This window comes from Stigmatopora argus, chromosome 9, assembly GCF_051989625.1.
Source record: "Stigmatopora argus isolate UIUO_Sarg chromosome 9, RoL_Sarg_1.0, whole genome shotgun sequence".
In the NCBI taxonomy this organism is placed as follows: Eukaryota; Metazoa; Chordata; class Actinopteri; order Syngnathiformes; family Syngnathidae; genus Stigmatopora; species Stigmatopora argus.
In genome coordinates this window covers 8,763,565-8,789,736 of record NC_135395.1, presented here as the reverse complement: position 1 = coordinate 8,789,736, position 26,172 = coordinate 8,763,565, and the positions used below count along the sequence as shown (strand labels likewise).

Below are 26,172 nucleotides of genomic sequence, written 5' to 3'. Positions count from 1 at the left end.
AACACATCGACTCATCATGTCTATTTACGATAACATGATATATATAATCTCTAAATTAGATTTTTTTTTACAATGTATTCAACACAATGCGCACCATTGACAACAATAGACGTCCAATTCATTTAAAACACACAGACTGACTATGAATGCTCATGTTTCAATTCAATTTTGAGGTCAACAATTTACCAAATGATGAGTAAATTATTTGTGGCAGCCCTAGTTTACCTGCCACTGACGTAACCCGTCGCGTTACTGAATATTGCGACATATCCCAATATCGATTTTCCGCCAGAATATCGACATAAATTACGATCGCACGCTAACGCGTACGGCCAACATAGTTGCATCAGTGTGTTGTTTCCACTATAGGTAATCCACAAGCGGGATTATTGTGTGTGATTAAGACTATGGGATCTGCGAGGTTAGGGAGATTAAGGGGGGCATCTGCGGGTTATGTCACTCTGTCAAGTTTGCAACCTGCTGCTAAGGCGCATGCAGGAACCCAGGACGTCTGCTAAAGTGTCACTTGGCATTTGGAGCAGTGCTGTCTGTCGTCATGGTAACAACATACGTCGGTCAGGTGGCACAACGAGTAACAAAAAGAGTTGTGCAAATGTATCCTGGAAATTCTAGTTTATTTGGGGGATGATTTATTCTACAAGGTGAATATTTTAGGGGTTTAAAGGTTTTTTTTCTATATTTTTCCAATATTGTGACATCTAATTATTGCATTAGTGTTGCCTGCCTGAATTTTGTAATGGACAATAATTTTAAAAAGTAACCAAAAAAACTGCACATTTAAAAATAAATACTTAAAAGGATCTATTTTGCAAAAACAAACAATTATTATGATAGTAAAATTTTACACTTAGAATGAGATGTGATTCATTAAAAATTGAAATAATTCAAAATAACATTAAAAAATTGTAATAAATTTACAATTAAACAGACATACATTCAAATATACGTGCATCATTTGCGTATTGACCTTACATGACCTCACCTAGCGTATATACATAATCTGTTCCCCTGAGTCCCATTTGAAAGGGAATGGACGTGTATTGCCGTCAATAGCTCTTTTCAATATGCATTTCCATCATTTACTAACTACCACAACACATACTTTGTGACCTGGGCTGGCTCCTAATGAGTTGATCCAATGATCAAACTTCAAATGACAAAAACATCTCCCAACTTTTAGCTACACCTTCTTATATAAGATTTAGCCAATGACTGATATAACACACTGATATAACTCACTGATATTGTAGCCTGACCACTAAAGTTTGTATTCATAACACAACAATGATGGATGGGTGTGCGCTTTTGTTTGTATGTGTAAACATGAGGGCTTTCAAGGACACAGGTGTAAAAGGAAAAAAAAAGCTTGAAGGAAATTTCCATTGCCCATTGGACACCCGCGCACACACAGGTGCCAGCATGCTGTGTCGCCGTGGCAACCAGGTGCAATGGACAGGCACAGGCTGGCGCGAGCAGTGTCAGCACGTACTTATTTATTAAATACACACAAGGTTGAGTCGCCTTGCGTTACTCCACTTGACAAAGCATTTGTTATTTTTAGTTGTTGCCGCGTCAGATGAAGGCAGCATCGGGCTTACAAATTCCAGGTTCAACTCTGCTCAATTCATCTTTGGATGACTATCGATGTCAGATCCATGACTCATTGAAATTCATCCTAAAATACCAAATTAAAAGCAAAACAATAGACTTACTTTGTCTTTTTAAGCAATGTTTCCTCAAGCTTTTTTGTATGCCCCCTTGAGAAAGATGCTATAGCGCGCATATTGCCAAGTAAAGTGAAGTTTTCAAAAGCAACCTGATAGGGTGCATTTCAAAATGAAATGTTACGCTTTTTGAGATGTCATACGCGAACACATTTCAAAATGCTCAATTTGAATTTTCAAAGTTGAACCTTGACACGACTAACGAACACGTCAGTCCAATCCAATAGACGCAAGTGTATGATGACGAAACAGAAGCCGTGTAAGCACCTTTATGAATTATTGAGCGCGAACCCAACGCTCTTTCCTTTGAAGAGGCCCTGCGTTAACCTTCGGGCTATTCGGAAAGAAGCGTCCACATCATACCAGGCATTAGTGCTCTGGTAGACCACTGCTTCTCACAAAGGGAAACTACAAATTTGACAAATCAAGGAAGATTCCCCCTGAGTTGTGAGGAAGTAGGACGCTACTTTTTCAAATAGCTTTTGACACAGCGGTCTAAACCTAACCACCTCATTTAAAGAGTTTTCCATTAGTCTTTAAGAGACAACGGTAGAGTATCTTTTTTACGTAACAAGATCGAGTTACTAAGGTGTACATTTCACTTATACTCCGGTGTGGCTTATTTATGAATACTATTTTCTAAAATAAATTGGAGGTGCATCACATAGTCCAGGTGCTTCTACAGTGCAAAATTGTAGACAATCGGCAATATGACATATCCCTAAAGCTATCTCGCCAACAAAACGTCACTCAAAACAGCCTAAAAAAGTGTGTGAATGTGCAACAAGGGGAATGACAGCCAGCCAAGCCAGAGAAGGAAGAGGAAAAGTCACATGCTGGAGGGTAAAAGAAGAGGGGGAGGCGCGTCAGTGTCAACGTCACGTCAACGCCTCCCTTCCTCCCAAACCTCCCTCCCGCCCTCCTCCACTACGACTCACATGACTGCAGCAGCGCGGTTCTGTAACACATCACGAGGAGTAGTATTACAAGAGCGGAGAGCACAGTGGAATTGAGAGACAAGGGAAGGACCATTTAATAACCTCCAGTAAATATTAACGCAAAAGATAAGCTTTAAAGGAGACAATTGTTATTTGTGTTAATCGGGCCTCCCTGTAATTCTAACACACCCAGTGACTTGTAAAATCAGTTTTAGGGCCTTTTGCAAGGTTACCTATTGAGTAGGAATGGGAACCCCTGACTGCTACATGATAAGAAAGTATTTTCGATATCAGGCTTGTGATAACAAAAATGGATTCGACGTCCAGCACCGTCAAGGCCAGCCGTTGAGTTAAAAAACGTAAAGGAATAAGCTAAACAAGGGTTGACGACGTTGCTTCTCTTAAAATAGAAAATGATTCGTTTACTAATCAATTAGACAAATAATTGTGACCCCGAGAAGACCTGCCAGTCTGAACGGATTGGAGGTTTGGCACCGTCAATGGCAGTAAATGAGTTAAACATAGACAATCTATCAATTATTAGCACTAGCATATCATTAACATTGGTCACGCTGGTACCGATACTAGATTCGGTACTGAAACGGCACTATAATATCGGGGCGGTACTAAGAAAACACATGCTGAAATCTAGTTTTAAACCACGGGTTGCCCCATCCAAGATGGCGGCTTCAGACTCCGCCTCAAATAAATACATTGTATTTAGTCGTGTGGCACTGCCAATAGCTCATCCGGATAAAAAGCATGATGACGTATGGATTTATTGTCCCACCCCTAAATTATCATCCCGATTTGGGAATCGGGAAATGGACTGGTTGGGCTTGTTTTCCATCACGGGACCCACTAAAACCCCCTGGGAGTGCAACAACGTGGTCACCAGCCACGTCTATCGGGAGCAAGGTCACAGCACATAAAGTAATGTGTGCCAAAGTGCCAGCTTAAATGCTGAATGTTGCAATGTCACAATGCAGTCCAATGTAAAGGTTAATGCAGCGTGTTAAAATTAGAACACACACACACACACACTTAACCTGCTTCAAGTGCCAATCTGCTTGAACACATGATGCAGACACCAATGTCACACAACAGTGATGCAGTGGTTATATCATGGAAGGTGGGTGGGTGGCTTGATGGTGGGATGGAGGTGCATCCTGGAGAGGGATGGAATGGATGGGCTTGTGGGGAGGGGAGGGCCTCGAGGTTGGGGGTGGGGGGGGTGTCTCGAGCATCGAGCATCACACGTCGTGCGTGTTTCGGAAGCGCGGCATCCATCCAAGAGCAAGATGAGGGATTAAGAGCCTTGATCCCTAGCCGCTCAATCCAGCCATGAACGTCTCCGAAAGCTCACTTTGAGAGGGACTCGATTTTTTTTTCCATTTAGAAGCAACACGTGACATTCAAATCGCCTCCACATCGCATCGCATCACCACCACGATGATCGATCATCGATGTATGCCACGTCTCTCCTCGCCAAAGTTGCCACTCGGTTTAGCAAGGTGTGCGCACGCGTCACCGAGTCGGGCGATCTTGGCAATCCTCTTAAAAAAGGTGCTTTTAATCGAGTCGGAATGCACGCTCGTGTCTAGCTCATATAACCAAGAACCACAACAAACGCTCGACTTGCGTTTTGTAACACGAGAGCTTACGCAAACTATAACGCGTCCCCTCCCCTTGCAAAAATAGGCAACATCTTCCATTTACAGTCAAAATATTGTCTCCCCTCAACGGGGGATACGGTGGATCGTGAGAGTTGAACCAACTCGGGAGATCTACTGGGAATCAACCCCCCCCCCCCCCCCCCCCCCCCCCCCTTCTCTCCTCCGCCACGGATCGTCAACGCGGCGTCGTTATCCAACAACGAATAATAATAACAGTTGTGGTGCCTAAGGCTAAAAAGACCTCCCGAAGACCTCCCTCTGCAATCAGCCCGATCCCCCAACCCCTTCGGGGCATGGTGCACACGTTGTCAGTCACCACGTGTCCACGCCGGGCTGCACTGACAGCCAGCTTCCCCAGTGAAGAATGCGTCAAAAAGTTTCCAAAGTGCGGCTCCGCATTCCCCCAGCTGCAGCAGGGGAGCCGCAGTATCCGCGCTCAGGCACCCCCCGAGATGTAAAAAAAAATCACACGTGAAATCTCCCAGAATCGTGCAAAGCGACGATGATGACATCCACCTCCGCGCGAGCGTCGTCAATCAAGACCAGCCGGAGCACCGAGCCGAGCCGACGAAAAGCCGCTGACAAGCCGGCGAAGGTCTCCCTATAGCCGGCCTCTCGCCGCTCCGAGCACCGGTGGCGGTGGACGGTGGAGACAATCCGAGACAAATACGCATTCGGGCTCTCGTGCAAAGCGATCGTGGCTCTTACCTGGCTGTCGGGGTTCTCTGTCAGGTAGTTGAAGACGAAAGACGAGAGTTCCTCATCTAATAGTGTAGCGCAGTCCGCCATCTTCTAGTGAATGAGGCGCCTCGAAGCCGGGCTCCGGCTAATAGACGGAACACTTGCAATGAGACGTGTGGCCTGTGGAGGGCGCTTCTGTTTACACGGAGATCACGCTCACTGGCTCTCGTCCCATACACTCTCTCTCTAACACACACACGCACACACAAAACAGGTATATATATACAATAACGAATTGAGTTTCAATTTTAACATTGACTTTTTTCAGCATTTATATGTTATTTTTGTTATAGCATCACAATTCAGCCTAAAAATCACTAGCGTTCATGCACTGCTTCCAACTTCAAATAGATTGGACGTCTGTCGCCGTCAATGGCAGCCAATTGATTAACAATTACTATGCATAAAGCATTGGAGGAAGTAGATACAAATTGTAGTATTGATTAAAATACTCAATATAGGAAATTCAATTGAAAAGTAAGGCTAAAAATGTAAAAATTGCATAGAAAAAAAATATATATTTCAAAAATACATCAAATGAATCAATCTTAGTCCAATAAGGGAATTCATAAGTGGTTTGGGTATTATAATAGAGGATGGTTCTACAGTATAACATATGGCTCACACATGTGCTTGCTCAGAATGAGTCGCTATAGTACAAAAACAAGTTGTGTTACTGACAGAATGAGTCTCTTTATTTAATCCACTTGACTTGATGACATTATGTGGCCAACTCCACTCCTTCTTCATTCCTCCAAATGTGAATCATCATTTCCTTAATCCCAATTTCAGTAGACATGCCTCAACCAACTCTTTGGAATGTTTAGAAAAAGTATTTTTATTACCTGAAAGAACTTCACTCGCTGACGTCGTCTTTATTTGCAAGTTAGTGCGACCTACTGATTTTGAAAGGAACTTTATGGAGAAAAATCAAGGACTCTGCACTGTTTTATTTATAGATTACTTTAAAAAGCCCCCTTTTACGAATATCTTCAGTAGGCTATATTAGCTCAAGAAAACATAATAACAAAGTCAAACAAGTAGCTACATGCTCAACCGGGCTTGAGAGAGCAACTCAAACAAAATATTTTCACATCTCAGAAGAAATTTGACTATTTTGATATTTATTACATAAAAACAAGTTTTTCTTCTGCAAGACTCATGTTGACAAAATACAGAGTAAAGAGTAGCAAGCATACAATTAAAGGTCTTAAGAATTGGTGAGCAATTATACATGTCGAAAATGAAATTGGCACTTAAATCCTGCTTTATTTTTATAATAATTCAATCCAAAATGATGTCTAAGAGAACATTGTAACATCACCCACATGAATAATCATAACTTGCATTTTAGCGCTGCATTGACCAAATGACATAACCCTCAAATCGTATCATATCAAAATCAATCAAAATCAAATCAAAAGCCTTTATTGTCATCATACACAGCTGCGTATAACGAAATTGGTGGTGCTACTCCACAAAGTGCGTTTTCCCAGTAAAAATACCCATAAATAATTAATATCGTGAGAGCCCCAGAGGTTCCTACTTCTAATGAATAATAACTTTACTTGCACAATATAAATTCATATAATGGTTCAAAACAGTCTAAAAAGCTCTGATAAAAATGCACTCTGTCAGATTTTCATTATGTTTTGGTGCGGGTGACCGAGTGAGTCACGTGCATTTGCAAAAGGTTAACAATTTGCGACAGGTGGTACCAATTACGGGGTTTTTTTTTCTCATTAAGGGCTTCCCAGCATTAGGGGGGGATGGGGGTATTACCTGCATGCACTTCCATTCTTACAACCCATCTCAATTTCCTTGGGTGTTGGTTGAAGGTACAATGTGCATAAAACATGGTGACATTCCAAATATTTGCAATAAAAAGACACTTGTCGTCGCTCTCCAGAATATGCATTTGTATTTGCGGGGGGTTCACGTTTCACGAGCCGACAAACACCCGCACACATACACACAAAGGTTGCAAACAGAGCTGCTGTGTCCATTGACAGGTGAACAAAAAAAGCCCTGCTGAAACAGTTATCACCCTGTTACCTGATTGTTGGGGACAGGATTTTATTACAAGCGATGAAGGGGATTTATTTTCATCAATTCGGTGTCTTAAAAATGTAAAAACCTGCTCTGTCTGTGGAATAGTTTGGTCTAGGAGGACATTTTATGTACAGTGCTATAAAACACACTACTATAAAACAAATCGCAGTATATTGCTTTGCATTCTGTCGTCATTGCAGCAATGGTGTTAATTTCACGGAAAATCCATGCGCAAATGGGTTCTTGTGCTACTGGATTGTTTTAATGGCTGATGAGCTGTCTTTAGTAGGCTTGTAAAAATGGAGTATCAATTGTGAAATGTATTTTGATATGATATTGGATATTGCATTCCAAAAATATTGATAATAGTATTTGTTTTATCAGTTTACTGTTGTAGGGTCAATTTGATTTTGCAATACTCTTGATAGTAAAGCAGGAAATATTTGCATTAATACAGTGGCCGCCATTGACGGCGGTAGACCAATTTGAAATATGAATCTATTTTAGAGCAATAAAGTATCTCTAATAGTAAGTTAGTTGTAACGATATCAAATACGAAAGGCAATCCTCCCGATGTTTGTTTCTAAGATCCGTTCCGATACCTAGATTTACGATGGCGAGGACACTGTGTTCCCTGAGCGCCCCCCCTCCAGAAATGCAGCCTATGCAGCTGCCACGCATAGCGGTTAGCAGAGTTGCGGTGGTGGTAGTTGGACGACTGACAGAAAAGAGATGACCCCAAGGCCGAACGTACAAATGTCAACGTTCCAAGACAGTTCTACGTTTAGAGCTGCCAGACTTGAAAGGAAACGACGTGGGATCAACTTCTGAAACTTCTCATTTGACGCTGCGCAAAAATGACATTGGCATTTATAGTCTTCTCTATACATAACATTTACAAATGTATAGATGTGACTGCATTTCAGACATGTGAACATATGTACATATAAGTGGAATGTTTAACGCTGCTGAACATTCAAGCTGTTCTGGATAATTACTGTAATTTTCTGACTATAAAGGCACACCTCATAATTAGCCAGACCCAAGAAATTTTACAAGAAAACAGTATTTATTTATCACTCATGGTAGCCTGAGTTCATTCTAATTCTTTAATGCACTAGTGTCAAAGTGGCAGCCCGGGGGCCAAATCTGGCCCACCACATCATTTTGAGTGGCCCGGGAAAGTAAAGAGTGCCGACTTTCTGTTTTAGGATCAAATTAAAATGAAGAGTATAGATGTATATTAAATTTTCTGATTTTCCCCCTTTTAAATCAATAATTGTAATTTTTTAATCAATTTTTTTCTGTTTTTAGTTCAGAAATCATTTTGTAAAATCTAAAAATATATAAAAAAAAGCTAAAATGAACATTGTTTTAGATCTATAAAAAAATGAATATTCAGGGCTTTTAATCCAGTTCTTTTAATCCATTTATTAAAAAAAATCTAAATATTATATCTAAAATGGTCCGGCCCACGTGAAATCAAGTTGACGTTAAAGCGGCCCGCGAACCAACCCGAGTCTGACACCCTTGCTTTAATGGATTAGATCTCTAGCAGCAGTAATGAGAGCCAATTAGTCAAAAAATAAAAAATAGGTCTTCCTCTGGCCAAGATGCACCCACCCGCAATAATGACTTTATCACTTTACTTGACGTCCAATCCGATTTGACGGGAAGGTTGGCAGCGAATGAACATTTGAGCGTCTCACGCCTGCTGGTGCCAAAGCCGTTGTGGGAGGAAGCGGATCAAGATTGTTAACGTAGCACCGGCACAGTGATTAATGACTGTATTTGATAGGCCGCAGTAAGAGATTGAGGACCATCCAATGACACGCTTGCCCAGTTGCCAGATTCACGTGGCCCGTTTGCGTTAAGGGCTCCCTTGCTCAGGGGGCTGACCTTCAACTTTAGCATACTTGGCAGAGAGCTCGACTGGCTGCATCCTGCCGCACTGTTACAGGGGGGGCTACACACCATTGTATGCTAAACAAGACCCAGTCATGCTCCTGCCTAAAGCCCACATTTGAAAGCCTAAGCTTAGGTAGAAACCTAAATGCCCGCGGCACCTTGAGCACATCATTCCCGGGAGGAAATATACCGAGATGAGAAGTCCGTTTAGTCCGTCTTCACTGCGCAAATTGCAGGGGTAATCTTCAAGTACGAGAAAATGTGAAGTCATGCGGTCCGCTAACTATCATCCCATTGGTGGATGAGATGTGAAGGTCAGGTCAAGGAGAACCTGAGGCATCCCGTGAGAAGAAAAGGGGGAAAAAATTGGAAAAGGTAGCAGAGTGGGTGCCCGCAGAGGACGTAAAATGCTGATGCGGTACAAAATGTTGTCTTTTGAACATGGGTGGAGAAATGTATAGCCCGCGGGCCACTTGGGTTCCATTATGCACTGTCATTAATCACAGTAAGAATTCAAATGGATTCACTTTTACACACAATAATTAGTTAGGGAAAAGTGGAAACAAGTGGAAAAGTAACATTATATTGCCACAGAAATGTCAAAAACCCTCATTTCGCGACAACGGGAAATGTGCAGGGTGAAATCAAGTGCTTGGAAGATGTGCATCATATATATTATAAATGACTATTTATCACCCTGGATCACCAAACAAATAACATTCACAGACAAACAATTGGCCTTAAAATATGAAATAAATGAGCAGTAATAACAAATAAAAAGAACCTAAAAAGCAATGACGACGTCACCTGATCTGAATTTTGTTCTGAGTCTAAATGCGTCAACAGGGCCGAGTTAAAAAGTGACCTAGGACGCCAAGCTGGCTGTGACCTTTGAACCCATTGACATACATAATAACGCGGGCCTTCTCTCAAGTTGCTTATCATTCAAAATCAACAGCCTGCTCTTCTGCGGACATTCTTTTCTGGAGCAGCAGGGGATGCTCAATGAGCAATTCCTCTGATTGGTTGCTTAGGAGGCGGCTCAAGTGAGGACAGAAGAGGAGACGAGAGGAGAGGAGAGAAGCAGGATGAAGAAAAAGAGAGAGAGAGAGTGATGAGTCATGTGATCCGCCGGCACGTGGAAACGTTTTCCCTTCGCCTCAGCTTCCACTCGGATACAACAGACGCTCTCGACCAATCGCAGCGCCCCGTCTCTGTGTCACTGCGCTTGGTGGACAAACCACCCCCCCACACCCCAGCCCGCCTGCTGCCCACCCCCAATGTCACACTCTTTCCAAGTTCTTTTAACTCTCTGATGTCCGCAAGCAGTACTGACTGGACTGATTCCAAAAATGTGTTCCTACTCTGCTAAGATCTTTTTAAAAATAGAAAATACTGTCATTTTCATTCTTTAAGCACACCTAACCATAACCTACTCATAATACTACATATATACGCATTTTAAAAATGCACTATTACATGAGGGGAGTTTTACTTTGCATCCCCATAATTATTCTTGTCAATATGGCAAATCTGTACTGTATTTTCCGGACTATAATGCGCGCCAAGCAAAGAATGCAACAGGAATTTTGTACCAATTTTAGCGGGGATACGGTAAATTACAACGCTAAATAAATTGGTCTTTTGCCGTCAATTTTAGTTATGAAGTAAAATAATAACTGTTTTGATTAAGATTATTGATGCTTACTTTTTATTCTGAACCTTTTTCTACATTCAATTGAGGCACCCAGCAACCTGTATGTCACATTTGTTTTTTAACTCAACGACACTTTGGTCTGATTTGATGAAGGAGCCAAAACATTTCCACCCACAGGCAGAAAAGATGATATACACAAATGCCTTTCAATCCAAATGAATTCATGAAATAAAAAATAAATCCACAATGATGATGCCAAGAGCAAAAATTTGCTGCTCTGAAACTACCCATCCTTTAATCCCACCCGCGTGTGCGCGTGTAAGAGGGAGAGGGTGTGCATTATTATGAGTCACCAGCAAGAAATCACGACAGAAAACCTACTGCAGCAAACAATGGAACTTGCAAGCTTTGGCCACCGGTGGCAGAAGAGTATTCACGACGGCACAAATAACTATAGTACTAAGTTTCTTATCAATGTGTTGGCACCAGGCCACCCCTAATGCAAGGCCCACAATTATCACGATATGTAGAAAAATGATCGACACATGGGCCAATATTCGAATTCAAGGAAAAATAACCTATTTCAAAACAGAAAAATAAATGGGCATCTCATTCATTTAATCTTGGACAACTAATGTATTCAACAGAGTGGCAACTGTTTTAACCAATAATATCGATTCACAGATGGAATGTATCCCAATATATTGTCAACCTCCCCCCAATGCGTACTTTATACACATTTATAGAAAGAGAGAGAATACAGAAAGCCTACAAAATGAATATAGAGGGAATATAAGGATGCAGAGTTTAGCTCCCCGGGCACCTGCCTGCCCCTCGCTCCAGTGACTGAGAAATCCAACATAATTATTACCTCTAAGCACGCTCACACACACACACACACACACACACACACATATGCACGAACACACACATGCATGGAGGCCATATAGAAGAGATCCTCAAATAACCTCTGCAAACTCATCCAAAATGCTGCATGATGATGACAGCTCATCCGGCTTTCGCTTACTGCACCAAACAAACATAAAAATGCTAACACACATAGCTTCACATTAACACACGCTGACAAAAAGATGGACCTGAAATGCTGATGGCATAGTAAAATATAATGGTTTTAAAATGGCTAAGGAGAGGGGACAGGGGGGTTGGGGGGGATTTAATGGTTTCTATTGACTGTTTGTAATGCTCACTTTTTTTTGCAATGTTTTCTTTTGCTTGCAATAATTCACAGTTAGCCATCCCACTTCAAATGGATTGGATGCCTAACAGCATACTATATTTAAATAATAAACAGTGTTCTTCCTCTGGCGAAAATCCTATTTTATTTAGAATTATTTAAATTTGTTATTACTGCAAGCTATTTTTGTCATTAGCATTTTTTTTAATTCCTTTTTTTCCTTATGACTCTGTACATAATAGATTTTTTTCCAAATGGATTTTTCAATGAATTCCTTAATTTTATTTATATCATTTAAATATCGTAAACTATCACAATTGGTATGTGAAATGGGGTCAGCAAAATATTGTCACAGGGATCACCGTTGGCCCCTGGCCACAGGTATGAGACCTCTGTCCTACATGGATGTGATTTAAAAAAATTAAATAAAAACATCATTAAAGGGTGACAAATCTGATTCCTCCTCTTTACTTACATGTGTGTGTGGTGGGAGGTGTTTATGCATGTTTTAGCTTCCCATTAGCCCTGCTATCGATCACAGTTTGACATTACAAGTGTGTACGTGCATACGCGTGTGTGATTGCGTCGCTTCCAAGGCCACCTGAAGGCCGCGCTGGATCGATGATGTCACAGGAGCAGGCGCTTGCTCAACGGGGCGGATGGAGAAGAAGAGCTTCCTGTAGCTTAGCATAATTAATAGTCAGCAAATACCCTCGAGATGCAACTGAAAACCAGGAAAGGACGTTTGTTTTTCATCCTGCGCATTACCCCAGTGTTTCCCAACAATTATTGACCCAAGGCTACCTGGGGGGAAAAAACACAACTACAAACTAATGAAATAATTTTGTCTTTTGTAGTGAACTAAATTAATTGTTGTATGGACAATGATAATCAGCCCTTAGAGTTAACATTTTAGAAACTAGGGCACTGTTTTGTTTCCCAATTGGATTCCCAAATTATTTTCCTACATTAGTGAAATCATGTTTATTTTTTTATAAGGTCACTAATTCATAGCACCTTTAAAATATTGTTGCGGTCACATTTCTAGTAATTTTCCAAATACACGCTCGGACGAGAACCTACAAGTTTATTGTGACAGTTGGCTAGGAGGAATTCAAAACAAGAACGCCTCCAGTCTTCCCCAAAACACACACACGCACACACACACACACACTATGACATACATGTAACGGTCACACTGTTGTGTGAGGGTCCGTCAGAACACTCCCAGAATGTGAGGGCCCCCACCTCACATGTTTTCATAACGTGGTGTAAAGGTTAAGTCTTGGCGTGTTTGTTTAACATGAACACACATACACACACTATGTCGCTGGAGTGGAAAAACAACAAAGGGGTCACAAGCTCCCGGCGACCCCGGGCAGGTGGAGGCCACAGGGTCGATCCGTTGGAGGGGAGCCCCCCGCGTGAGGCCCTTACTAGGAAAATGTTTGGTAAAGTCAGAACACTTGACTTTCTTTTGGCCAATAGAAATCCTTTCAATTCGCTTTGTATTATGAGGATGAGGATCACATCATGTGATTGCAAATTTGACCAGGTCTTGATGTTTTCTAATATGATGTCGTCACTTTTTTAAAATGTATTGGGGGTCCAACCCAAAATCCCAAATACATTAAAAAATCATAAACCCATTCAGCCAACTACCAGGCAACAAAATAATATTAGCCCCGATTATAACCCACCAATCTGGCAACATGCAAAGGGTTGGAATCGGGTGGGAGGAAAAAAGGGATTTTTAAATCCAATTAATAATATATACATTGGTTGTTTTTTTTAAAAGGGAGTTAAGTAAAGACTTTTTTTTACTTGCACTGTGTGAAACGGATTTATTGGTCATTTAAGGTCTAATTCATTTGTGATCAAAGTTGATTTATATCAGACAGGTAATTTGTTTGCTATTTCTTGAACTTGATGACTTCATCACCATAATAATAATAAACAACAACACAACCTGGATGACAACAGGTCCAAGAGAACCAAATTGACTCAGAGACACGGCAACTAAAACGCGTTGTATATCTGTCACTCTCTCACGGACAAACCCCGGCTGACAGGAAAGTGTCCAATTTATTATTGAGCGAGGCACCCGTCATTCCATGAGGCGGAAGGTCAGTGCCATCAATAACGCACGCTCTAACTTTGGCCCCACCCCGCAACAGCACGCCGGGTTAAGAGAAAAATCCTATAGATTACATTACGATACACAACTAATTTTTGTTTTTACATTCACCAAAGATTAAGCATTAAGATGACATTTTTCTTGTTAATGCATTTGTTGCCAGTTCAAATGGATTGGTCGTCGACTTGGGATAAACTAATTGGTGGCTGTAAGCATCTTGACCAGAGAAGAAAAAAAATGCTTCTTTTTTTCTATCATTGATGTTGCTAGACGTAGAATCCATTTGAAGTGCGAGAGTTGGCACCGAATCAACATTCAATCATTTGCTGCCACCTTCCCAGTTTAAATGGATTGGATTTCTACAAGCGATAAAGCCATTTAAAGAATTTGAATTAACATTTAAGAGCGACATGATTGGACGTCGTCGTCAATCATTATATCCGGCAATTCATAGTATAACATGCAGAGTTGCAATGGCCTGGAAGAAAGGTGACACAAGTGCACGCGCACATACAATTGTGTGAGTGTGTGTGTACCTTGTGGGGTCCACATAGACAAAAACAGCAAAACACACAGTGTCCAGATGTTTGGTAACAGATGTGCACTGACAAGGCTGCAGAGCACAGTGGATTAATACACTTAGCGATACAAATGTCAAACTGCATCAAGTCTGCCATCTGTGTACTTGCAGCATCAGCCATTTCCCATTGGGTAGCTATATGACACTTCCATTGTGAGGGCGTGCTATACCTGCCATTGACAGTGACAGGCGTCCAATCCATTTTTACTGGAAACTAACTATACTTTATAAAAAATAATAATGTTAGCTATTCTTCTATACAGTTTACATGTGAAGCTTGTGCAGTCAAAACAAAAAAAGTCACAAGCTAGGTCGCTTACATTACAAAGCATCAGTAGGCATGTCAGTTGACACACACACAAACACACTCACTTTTAAAGATGTGGTTGGGCCTGCTGCATCACAACTAATCCTCTCGCATGTTTGTCCTCTATGCACTAATATTTTACAAACAACAAATACAAGCCTAAATAAGTCTGTACACCGTTACATTCTCAGCGACTGATTTTTGCCCCCTCCCCTTAACCTCCCAACACACATACACACTATTGCATGCAATGATACAGATGGCTGGAAGTCACCCAGAGGCTGCCATTAGCACCAATTGGTGAACTTTGTCATCCTGCATGCAAACCGAGAAACGCACACAAGCACACCGGCATGTTCACCATGCAAATGAACTCATCTTTGCAGTAAGCGTTTCATTTAGGGAATGACTTAAAGACAACACAAATCTCTCCCTGATGGACAGAAGTTCAACATCAGGTCTGTGCACTTCTCCTGGGCGCCACATGAGGGCATCTATGAGGGAGCAGTTCTATTTTTAGCCTACTTTGGACTGGAGGACGAGATATTTATAGCCTAAGATCTGTTCACTGTTACACTGGCAAATTTGCTCCAGGAACACAGATGCAAACATGCTACGTCTGCAGTCGAGCAGCAGATGGCTAACAATATTTTCCGTCAAATTGCTGATGGAGCAAGACATGCACCATACACGCATGCACGAATGTGAGTTAAGTGAGAGTACGGACATGGTGCAACTCCAATCATCCTTGTTTACTGACTGAGAAATGAAGAATACTCAGAAATGCATTCATTCATTCATTGGTTAGAGGGCATGCTAACAGAGTGAATTCTTAAATACATATTTTAGGGTTCTGTCGTTCAAATGGCTCTTTATCCGCACTTGGAATTTCACAGGGTTAATTTGTGTTTGGGGCATGGCAAAGGTTTAATGAATTAAACTTAGGACAAAGTGAGTGTAAGATGTGTTGGTAGTTTATTTCTATTCACGTAAACCTCAGCATTAGTACAATTCTCCATTCAACAAAACAGACACTATTAGTGTCCAATAAGTTAATCATCACACTTGACAATAAGGGGAAACATATATACTATACATAGTTTGAGCACAACTGTACTTTTGCATTGATATTGACAACACACTGTACAATGCAACTAATGTTAAGATTATGTGGGTAACATTCCCAGTATGTACTAGGTTGACAGTTATTTATGTATTTGAGTTCTTAATGTATATAATTTGTAAGACTAGAAAAACAGTTGTTTTTTCTTGATCTTTTTCTTTATCTTAATGATCATTGGTATGAGCAATAATAACTTTGTGGATTGTTTTCATGTTTATTAGGATTGTGCAAGCTGGTGATTATCACATAGAACTGTCTTCCTGCATTTTTACTACTTCACTTCTCACTACTAATGCTGACACTTCTTTAGTCCTGTAGTGCAATGACTTTTTAAAAAACAAAATGCAAAGAAACATTAAACAAAACGATTATTTCCTTCATTTCATTGCTCTTGTTTCTTCACAGTAATGTGACCTGCAGTGAGTAAAGCTGTGTCCATGGCAACAAGCATCACCAGGTCTTTCAATGTCCATGCAGGGATGCTAGCATAGCTATTAAAGGGTAACACAAAAAAAACTGAAACTGAGGCTCCTTTTTCCAGTTATTAAAGTTCACCTGAAGCTCTCAGCTCCAACGACCTCATACCCTTTAAAGGTTTGTGACATTTTTAAAAAAGAATAAGCTATTTCAGAACAGTTACAAAAGAGAAGTAAAAATAGTCCAAAACAAAGTGGAAAGCAGTCAAAAGCCAATAAAAACACAGTCAAGAGCAACTCAAAATCAAGTTTAAAAGAGACAAAAATCAAGTATGAAACAAATGTTCATAAGTCAAATCAAGAAAAATCAAAAAATGAAGTAAAGAGCCAGTGAAAAACAAGAAGTGTAAACAATAGAAGAAAATAGTAACCAGTTTTAAAACAGCTTAAACAAAGGTGTGTGTGTGCGCATGGGCATATAAATGTGGTTTCTGAGTTACTGCTGCTGTTCTTGACAAGTTTGTGACTTACTTTTTGCCTGGATTTCGAATGTTTTAATTGACTTTGTCCGTCTTGGCTTTATTTTTGCATGTATTCTATTTTTTGCCATTTCTTTTTCCCTACCGGATTCTCTGATACATTTTGTTACTAGTTGTTCAGGCTAGAATGAGCAAGCAATATTTACCTGTGGATGCATACCATTGCACTAGTAGGATGGGCGTTTTGAAGTGACTGCGGTTGCAGCGGGCGCCACGGCAAGGTAGTTGGAGGGCACGTAGCCCCTCTGCCGGTCATGCGCCTCTACCAAGCTCCACTCCGGGTTGCCCCGCTTGTCATGAGGCTCCAGGACGCGCACCGGCTGGCCCGCCACTAGCGAGACTTCATGGTTACCTCGCGCCGTGAAACTGTACGCCGCATACACCTGGAGACAAATAAATACAAATGTGTCAGACAGATGCTGATCGAGTCTTCTTACATGTCATCTTAACAGAGCCCCCAAAGACTACGAATCTTTTGTAGTTTACTACGCCAGTCTGTACCAAACTACTAAATATGCACTTTGTATACAAACTACAAAAAGTTCCTGGTTTCTGATTATTACGTTTCATGATTTTTTTTCTATCTTCATTATTGACTTTTCAAAATAAAATGCTTTTTCCCCCTTCAGCATGTTTACATGTTTCATACACACACGCCACACACTAAGCTATTGAGCAGGGTGCCATTGACACTGTGCCCTTGATAAATTTAGTTGCCAGCTCGTTGTCACGACAATGTCAGCAGCTCACATAAATCAATACTGTAATACTTTGTATCCAAATAGGTTATTAATATAATCGATATGGTATTAAAAAGATGTAGGTGGCTAATTAAGACCAAAACAAAAACACAATTGAGGCTAAAATACGGCCGCGTTGCCTAAATCGAACTCTCCTTTATCGTCGTTGTCATCATCACGGTCACTTGGCCTTGGATTATGCATTGTCTTTTTTTATGAGGACGCTCAGGGACGCCTGAAGAGGTCACATGACCTATCATTCAATTTGACAGGAGGTCAGAAAGTGTGCTCCGTATGCACGTGCAGACAAGTGTAATGAAATTGCGCCATACCTTGCTCTCGCTCTGGAGTTTGCGCAGTCACATAAACTATCACGCACGATTACAGGCCTTGACACCGCTGTCACACGCTGACATGAATTAATAGTAAAAAATCAATAACACACACATACACAGAGGGAAGCACATGCAGGATGCATGCGTGGGCGTGACAGACCGGCGCCCCTCCTGCAGCGTGCACAGTCAAATGACAATCAATCAATCCCATGCAGCCACAAAATTTAATTTAGTAAATAAATACTCGGTGAGGAACATTAATTTCAGGCTTTACAGCATGTCAACGCAATTATGTAATGCTATTATGATAATGTGAAGACTAAAAGTAAATGCTATTGCTAAGTTGATTCTGTATTTATGTAAATAGCTGAGGGGGTTTATTGACTCAACTGTAGTGAGCCAAGGAATAGGCTGTCATTTACAGGATAGAAAAACGAAGTAAAGAAAATTGTGGAAAGAATTTGAAGCAATGGGCTAAAGAGTGTGTCTATTTGAGATGAAGTCTCCACTTCAATTCAAGAGGATTACTTTACAATTGATATGAAGTCATTAACATCTTAACTTGTCGTAAATGTGTCGAGTGTCACCTGGAAGCACGGCTGGCTGAACGTTGCCGCCATTGCCTTCGTATGTGGGATGTGGGTCGTGTCCGAGTGTCTCCTGACAATTCCAGCCCCCCTTGGAAGGCTCAGGTGAGGCGAGGGTGGTGGCGCCTCCTCCGCCTGGTGGTAGCGGGATAGCTTATTGGCTGGCGCGTAGCCCCGTCTTCCTACGGTTGACAAATGCACCCATATTAGCCAAGATTAATATTAGATACTAGAAACTAGTATTAGAGGATTTTGGGTCACTTCCTTGTTAATTTTTGGGTAGAACATTTAAAAGGCACCCAGAAGTTACAACCTCTACTCAAGATGATGACATAAACCTCAATAAAATACTGTTAATAAAATACTTTACTTGGTTCTTGGAATTATTTTTGGTGAGGTTTAAAATGGGTATATTGATAGTTTTTACTTTTGAATTGTTTTGAAAATGGATTACCCACAAGAGGGCGCTAATATGGTGCATTGGTGTCCTACCCTCAATGACTACATTACAGTTTAAGCATTCTCAATATAACCGTTGTAAATAACACTCAATAGAGCACTCTCAGCATCATCAATGTAAATGTAAATGTAATTTTGCATATAGAAAATAAATTTGGCACTACATTCTGGCTGTTGTTTTGACCATTTCCTAGTCATTTCATCGAAAACAATGCATCACTGAACGCCCAGTTTTTATCGTAATTACCAGAATTGATGCTCATGCATTTTAGTGCTGTGTCAGCCAGCACATGTTGACAAAATGACAAAACGCTAACACTGGAACAAGAGAAAAGCCTTTGCATGGATAGCTTGCTAGCAGACTGCAAAAATCTGCAGCACATCCTTGTAGTTGCATTATATTTTGTTTGGAGGTATTTTTAGTGGGTCAAAGCAGCTGAGAAAGGAACATTAATTAGGATCTAATTTCATAATTATGCATTTTTTGTCACATTTTGGGATAGATTTGTGCCTAAAATAAGCTCTGCTATTATTTCAAACTCCTAGTGCCATCGGGTGTCCAGTTACTCACCTCCAGCATCCACCAGCCACCTGCGTCTGTCCCCGCGGGTGTCTGCGTAGTTGAGGACGGCCACCAGTTCTCCTTTGGCGAGGGTGAGGTTCAATTCTCGGCCGCCCACCACCGCGCCTGTCACTTGATAGATCTTGTCTGAGCCATGCTTGACCATCAGCTCCTGGAGTCGCTGCTGCGAGGAAGCGTTCAGGGGCTGAAATGGGGAAAAGACAGAAAAATGTGTTACTTGATGATTTCCAATATATAGTTGCCGATGGTCTAAACAAATGAAAAATGTCAAATTAGCAACCTGAGAGTCCGGCGCCAGGAGCGTCTCTTCCGTACTTTGAGCTAAGGCGTCCAAAGCCCTCGCCCCTTCAAGCACCGCTTTCTCGGCCCACTCCCAGAATGCGCCGGCATCTAAAGAGCTGTGTGGAAGCTGCGAGGAGACAAAAGTGCTGAGAACAAATCGAAAATAGTTAGTGATTCTGGCGCAGATACCTGTTGGGCAAAGCTCTGGAAGAGCTGTTCCAAGTCCGAGGCCAGGTCTTTGTGCAGGCAGCTGAACGCTCCCAGCATGCTCCAGATCATCTGTAGCGCCAAACCGTTAAATTTGGGAAGCTCGTTAAGCAGCAACGTGTTCATCGTCCTGGAGGGCCAAGAATAGTTTCACTCAGTAACATTCAATTAGATAGGCAAACTAAGAAAGACTCGAGAATTCATGCCTGGAATGACACAAAAAGTGGGATCTTATCCAAATCAGATTGGAACAGGCTCTTGTAAAAAAAACTCACCTGTACGTGTTGGCGATGGCTTGCTCCTCATAGCTCAGGGAAGTCTTGCCCTCGATCACTTCGTAGTCAAGCAGCTTGTGCAGTCTTTTTCGGATCAGGTTCCTCGGGCCCACCAAGAGGTCGCGGAGTGCGCACAAAGGCTTGTGGATCAAGTCCCTCATTCTTTCCTCCTGCAGGGTACGAGAACTCCCAATTCCACCTCATTCGGAAAGGGATTTTATTGGACGCTGGACGATAACTCACAAATACAGGTAGGATCCACAGTCGGAGTCCGCTGGTGATCTCCTTATAGCAAATGGGTGCCTTCTCGCCATCCATGTCCAGGTCAAATTCCTCTGTTCTGCAGTTCAGGAATCTCTAGGAACCAAAAAAAAAAGATAGTGATGATTGCTGAAGTGCTTATATGTTGGCCGGCTTCTACATTTCCAGTGTGTACTTACCTGGAGGTGGTGGAGATAGAGCTCCACGTTGACCAGCAACTGCAAGATGGCGTGGTCTAAGATGGAAAAAAATCCTTCTAGCCCATCAAACTCCTCATCCACCAGCTGCAACAGAGCATGGGTTTAAAATGATAATATACATACAAGCAATACTCGTCGTATTATGGTCACTTGGGTAGTGAGAGTTTTAGTATGTGCTACCTTGGGAACCATGCCGGTTTCATGTTTGATGAACTGTCCCAACCTGGCTGTTTTCTTAGCGATGCTGCGTGAATTCAAGCGGTTGATCTTATCTATGATGCTCAATGTCTCACTCTTCTTGTACTTGTCAGCTGCCGGGAACAGACAAAGAGCTCATACTACTACAAATCACGTCACTGAATCCAGATCTGCTGAAATCACTTCTTACCAACTTCCCGGAAGCGCTTGTATTCGTTGATGCGGCAGTTGATGGCAATGGCGCCGTGCCCCGTCTGCTCCAGCAGCGTGTACGCCGGGTGCCGTGTGTCCGTGTGCTTTTGGATGGTCTGGAGGAGTAAAGGGTAGCGGGCGATGCGTTGCACGGGCATTACCAGGAAGAAACTCAGTGAGGTGGCATTCACTTCAGGCCTGCAAAATGACAGATATCAGGGCAGAAACTCAAAAGTTTCTGCCGGTTATAGTTTAAAAACATACGCAGACGTCTTGATAACTTGAACAATCTGGTTCCACAGTGCCTCCTTCTCTTTGTAGGAGTTCTCCACTTCAATAACACGGTTGTAGTTGGCCAAGTACTCTTTGTAGGCAGCCTCAATTTCGGACGACAGGCTGAGGAATGAGTCGCCTGGTAGGAAATCAAACGTGGCAAAATTAGGGATGATGGGAATTGTCCCGAGCTCTGAAGTTGGATGTTTCACTTTTGAGGGAAATCCTCCCTGCTCCAAAAAGCAACATGTTTCCTGGCAGGAAGTATGACTTGAAAATGACTTGTAAAAAAATTGAAGTTGGAGAGCTCCCACTTACACAATGCCTCCAACGTGATTGACTCTCCAGACCGCTGATGCTTCTGATCTAGCAAGCTGAGGAAACGACTGGACACGTCAATCAAACCCCCCAGGTAAAGGAACATGCTGTCCAAGTTGACCAATGGAGGCTGTGAAAAAAAACACAAAACAGATATATACATGCAGTCTGTGAAATAATGTATACTGCCATTTCCTGGGTTCAAATGCTGTGAGTGCAAGTTTTTGTCCCTACCTATCCAGAACAGACAGTTTACCCATCGGGGGTTGGGCTGAAACAAGAAGCACCTGACTGCAATTCACTGATTGCACTTGTAGGACACCAGATTGCTGAAAAGGTGTCCTCTTTATGGGTTGGTGGAATAATTCGCCCACCCCCGCACTAGACCAAAATTATACAGCTATATATTAGATGTCTCTCACTGGGCAGTTTCCATTAAAAAAAAAAAAGATTTGTAATGTCAAAAAAAAAAAATTAGACCTCACAGATTTCCAATACAAAAAGCCACTTTTTCAATAACATTGAAGTCATTAGGAAATGACAAGAAACAGAATATCTGTTATCCGGCAAGTCTGATGGCAGAACCAGTGAAACACTGAACAATCTGCACTGTGCTCTGAAAACAAGACAGCAACTTGACCATCGAACAACAACAACGCACAAGTGCATCATTGTGTAAATGAGGCCATTCTTCACCATTTAACAATGTTCATGACATTTCCCTCCTTCTCTCGTCATTCCTTTTTATGATTTCACAAGAATAAGCCTATGCAGCTTCACCTTTATTGCCTCTAACCCTCACATTACACATGCTATAAATCCTGCATGTTATTTCTGTTTGAGCAGCAGTACACTTTCTCATTTTTATTTTTATTTTCTCCATCTCTATCACACCTTATCGCTTGCCTTCACGAAGCCAGATTCCATTACGCTTCACAAGCCACCTTTCATTACCTCCCCCGTGATTAACGATCAGGCAGTTGATTGAAATCAGCCAGGCTGCTGATGTGTTCACCATAAATCAGTGGCCGTAATAACATCCACTCTTCTGGATAAGAATGACTTTTTCTACTTGTTTACTGCTATTTTCTTTCAACAATACAGAGAGCTATTTTATATTTTTTTCTGACAGATAGTCTATTTTGACTGGGGGGTGGCAGCAGTTTAATTGGCTCAGCAACAATATAACCCACTAGTATAAGGACATTGCAAAAGTTATATGCACTACTTTTTATATGTTGTATTTATATTTATCAAAACAAACTTTACAGAAACGAAGGAAATTGCCCAGCAACAGCAAAAAAGTCAAGAAAATAAAACAACTCAATTTATCACATTAGACGACCAACTTTATTTTTAGTTTTACCATTCAAATTAATAGTATTTTTAGTTTATGTAAAATCAAATATGTTTCCTAGCTTATTTTGTGCTTGCATAACTGATTAGCAAAAAAAGGACCTCAGTTTTTTTTTCTTGTCGCTTGAAACCACTGATAACTAACATTTACATGGCTATAAAATAAGAGGAAAAAAATGGATGTATTTTCTTCCCCTATTGGATCGGGACTCGATATTGGCAGATTCAGATTTACTAATAATTTACTAAATTCTAATTGCCATGTGGTTATATATCTCTATTAATTGCTCTATATGTATTGACATGTCATACCTGTAGTTTCTGCAGATTACTTCTAATGGTCACGGTGGTGATCTGCAGCAACTTCAGGTAGTTCCTTTCAGACTGCACCAGCTCTTCGACAGCCATCAATTGCCTCTGTGCCATTCTCTCCTTTGCGGCCTCCTCCTCCTCCTCCTCCTCCTCCTCCGCCATCTTTTCCACTTGCCCCACAGAAGAAATCACATCTTCTCTACCCTGCTCTTCTTCCGCATCCAAAAATGGATCGTCCTCCAAATCTCCATCCACGTGAAGCTTCACGATTTCAGGAGACGGCTCATTCAAGGAATGGTGCTCCACAGCACCCGGAGTCGAAAGAGAGTGTTTCAGGATAGTTCGAGGGAAGGGCACAGGTGGCGGGAACCCGGGCACCTCCATAGGGGAGATCACTGTCAATGTATAGAAAATAAATTCACAAATAATTTGACATGTTTTCTACAGAGTCTATTGAGCTCAGTTGAATGAATGACCAAAAATGCTTTTTGTGTACTGCGCTATTATTTTGCGTAACACACAGATAGGCATGGCTGGGGGGCGACAGGTGATGAGGTTTTGTTGTTATAGTTGAGGACGCAATGGGGGGGGGGCAGAGGGAGGTTTTGCAATGGAGTTCGTGAGCCGGAGCTGAGCGAGACGCTGACAATGCATCTGTGAGCGCACCGTTGGGACAATTTGAACCACAATGGCGAATTGCGAAACAATGACTCCAATGTGTGGTAAAACAATTAGAACGCTGAGAAATTCAATTTAAATCATCCATTAACTCCATAAAGTAACGTGCAAGTCTCTAATAGTTTGTAATGTGACTGAGTTGGCACTTGCGTCAATGGCACTCAAACATGAGCATTCAAAATCAGTCCTCCCATCTTAAATGAATTGGACATCTATTGTTGTCAATGGCAGTTAATGAGTTAAGACATTATCACTTATTTGGGTCTTTTGCCGAGAAAACGCACCTTATGGAGAAGCACTACCAATTTCATCATACGCAGTTTCTGGGTATGATGACAATTAGGCTTTTGTTGTTGTTTGTTGAGTCAATGATGATGACAAAGCCTATGTCCAATTATTATTATTAATTGTTTACAAGAATGTTGCAATAATAGAGCTGCTTTGTTTATTTGCAGAACTGTTGCTATCCTCCTGTATATTTCATTCGCATTTGGAAACATCAACTTTTTGTCTTTTATATTATTCCGTATAATATCGTACACCCATGTTCATGATTTTGAAACTTTTTACCATCGGTTAAATGAGAAGGAGTCCCAAAACTTTTGACCAAGGTTGCAAATCGATTTCCTGACCAATGTATTGATAACTCTTGGCATGGCTATATTATGGCCACAAATTCTACCTTATGGTGAGGCCTCAAAAGTACCCAAACCTATTTTTTCCCATGCTCAAATTGCAAAACAACAGCAAGACAAACCTGTGATGAAGACTTCAACGTTTCGGTGATGATCCTCGATGTTCCTCCTGCATGGAAAAAACAAACACACAGACAGGCTGCTAAGTTTCTCCACTGACTAACACACACACTGCATGCGACACGAGTGTGTGAGTGTCGAATCACTATAAAGTGTGTGTCGGGGGGATGGGAGCGGTAGAGGAAAACAGAAAGCGGGGGTGCGCACTTATACACACACGGACAATAAGCTGATTGACTGCAGCAGCCGGTGGTAGAGAAGAGGAAGTGACACTTACCTTGAAGCAAACTTTACTGGCTGACAGTTCCACACAGGCCAGGCGAGGACCAATCAGAACAACTTCCGCTCCTCCACACTGGATGGGCTTAAAGGTCCAACAGTGTCCGAGCAATTGAAGGGGTCCCCTGGCGGCAAACAAAAGCAGGGTGGGATGGTCCATCTTTTCCCAAATGGCTGGTCATGTTGTGCTGCCAGGAGAATATTCAGAAGGTTCATCACAAATGCAGAAAATGGTCAATAGAAATTATACGTACAGCAAAATATGCCAAAGCAAGATGTCAAGTTAGAGTAAAGCCGAAACAAGTGGATTAATGTAGTATTTCTCGACAACAGGACGACATTTTGCTAGCAAAATTTCCACATGTCCATGTTGACTCGTTGACTGTCATTGACTTCTGTAGACGCCCAACCCATTTGAAGTGGGAGCTTTGGCAGAGAATCAATGTTAATTCACTGCCATTGTCCCACTTCAAACGAATCGGCCATCTACGAGAAATAAACTAATGATGAACTTCTTTCTATTAGTTGTATCGAAGAATAGCGTTGATCGATTTCCTGACAATTGTTCTATTTCCAAATCGTGAGATAAGTGCGATATCGTCAGCCTTATATCGCAAATTGTATCGTAACCTTTGGTAATCAAAGTTCACATCCCTAGTTCGAGGCCTATGTGCATGATAGTCTGGAGTTGAAAAAATCCATATTTTTTTCCAAAAATGGAACAGGTGCACAAGTACTGCATCACACGGAAGAAATTCATTATCCTTCTGAGATCGGAATGCTGCGGGACAACATTTCCCAAGATGACAGCTTGGCCATGCTGTTGTTAGTTTGGGTAAAGCCACGCCTCCTTGAAGACAAAAATATC

The 26,172-nt window shown here is 41.6% G+C and overlaps 2 protein-coding genes across 3 annotated transcripts in view; both read right to left on the bottom strand.

Annotated features, from left to right (window-relative positions):
- The window catches only part of ppargc1b (peroxisome proliferator-activated receptor gamma, coactivator 1 beta), a 56,517-nt gene extending 51,297 nt beyond the window's left edge, over nucleotides 1–5,220 (bottom strand). Inside the window, exon 1 of the mRNA XM_077609028.1 lies at nucleotides 5,068–5,220. Within this exon, the coding sequence (XP_077465154.1) occupies nucleotides 5,068–5,148 (81 nt within the window). The 5' untranslated portion in view covers nucleotides 5,149–5,220. The remainder of the gene's footprint in view (nucleotides 1–5,067) is intronic.
- A 10,668-nt stretch (nucleotides 5,221–15,888) lies between these two features.
- Nucleotides 15,889–25,934, bottom strand: arhgef37 (Rho guanine nucleotide exchange factor (GEF) 37). Of its 2 annotated transcripts, XM_077610315.1 has the most exons (15): nucleotides 25,303–25,934; nucleotides 25,028–25,074; nucleotides 23,593–23,987; nucleotides 21,925–22,054; nucleotides 21,598–21,745; nucleotides 21,332–21,531; nucleotides 21,124–21,254; nucleotides 20,923–21,027; nucleotides 20,726–20,839; nucleotides 20,483–20,652; nucleotides 20,190–20,337; nucleotides 19,999–20,127; nucleotides 19,707–19,902; nucleotides 18,677–18,858; nucleotides 15,889–17,397 (listed from the first exon to the last, which is right to left on the bottom strand). In XM_077610315.1, exons 3-15 carry the CDS (start codon nucleotides 23,974–23,976, stop codon nucleotides 17,182–17,184), a joined length of 2,253 nt encoding a protein of 750 aa, XP_077466441.1. In that variant the 5' UTR covers nucleotides 23,977–23,987; nucleotides 25,028–25,074; nucleotides 25,303–25,934; the 3' UTR covers nucleotides 15,889–17,181. The 2 variants fall into 2 exon arrangements, with proteins under 2 accessions (XP_077466441.1, XP_077466442.1); XM_077610316.1 differs by lacking the exon at nucleotides 25,303–25,934 and having other exon boundaries at nucleotides 25,028–25,250.
- Between the last annotated feature and the right edge of the window lie 238 nt (nucleotides 25,935–26,172).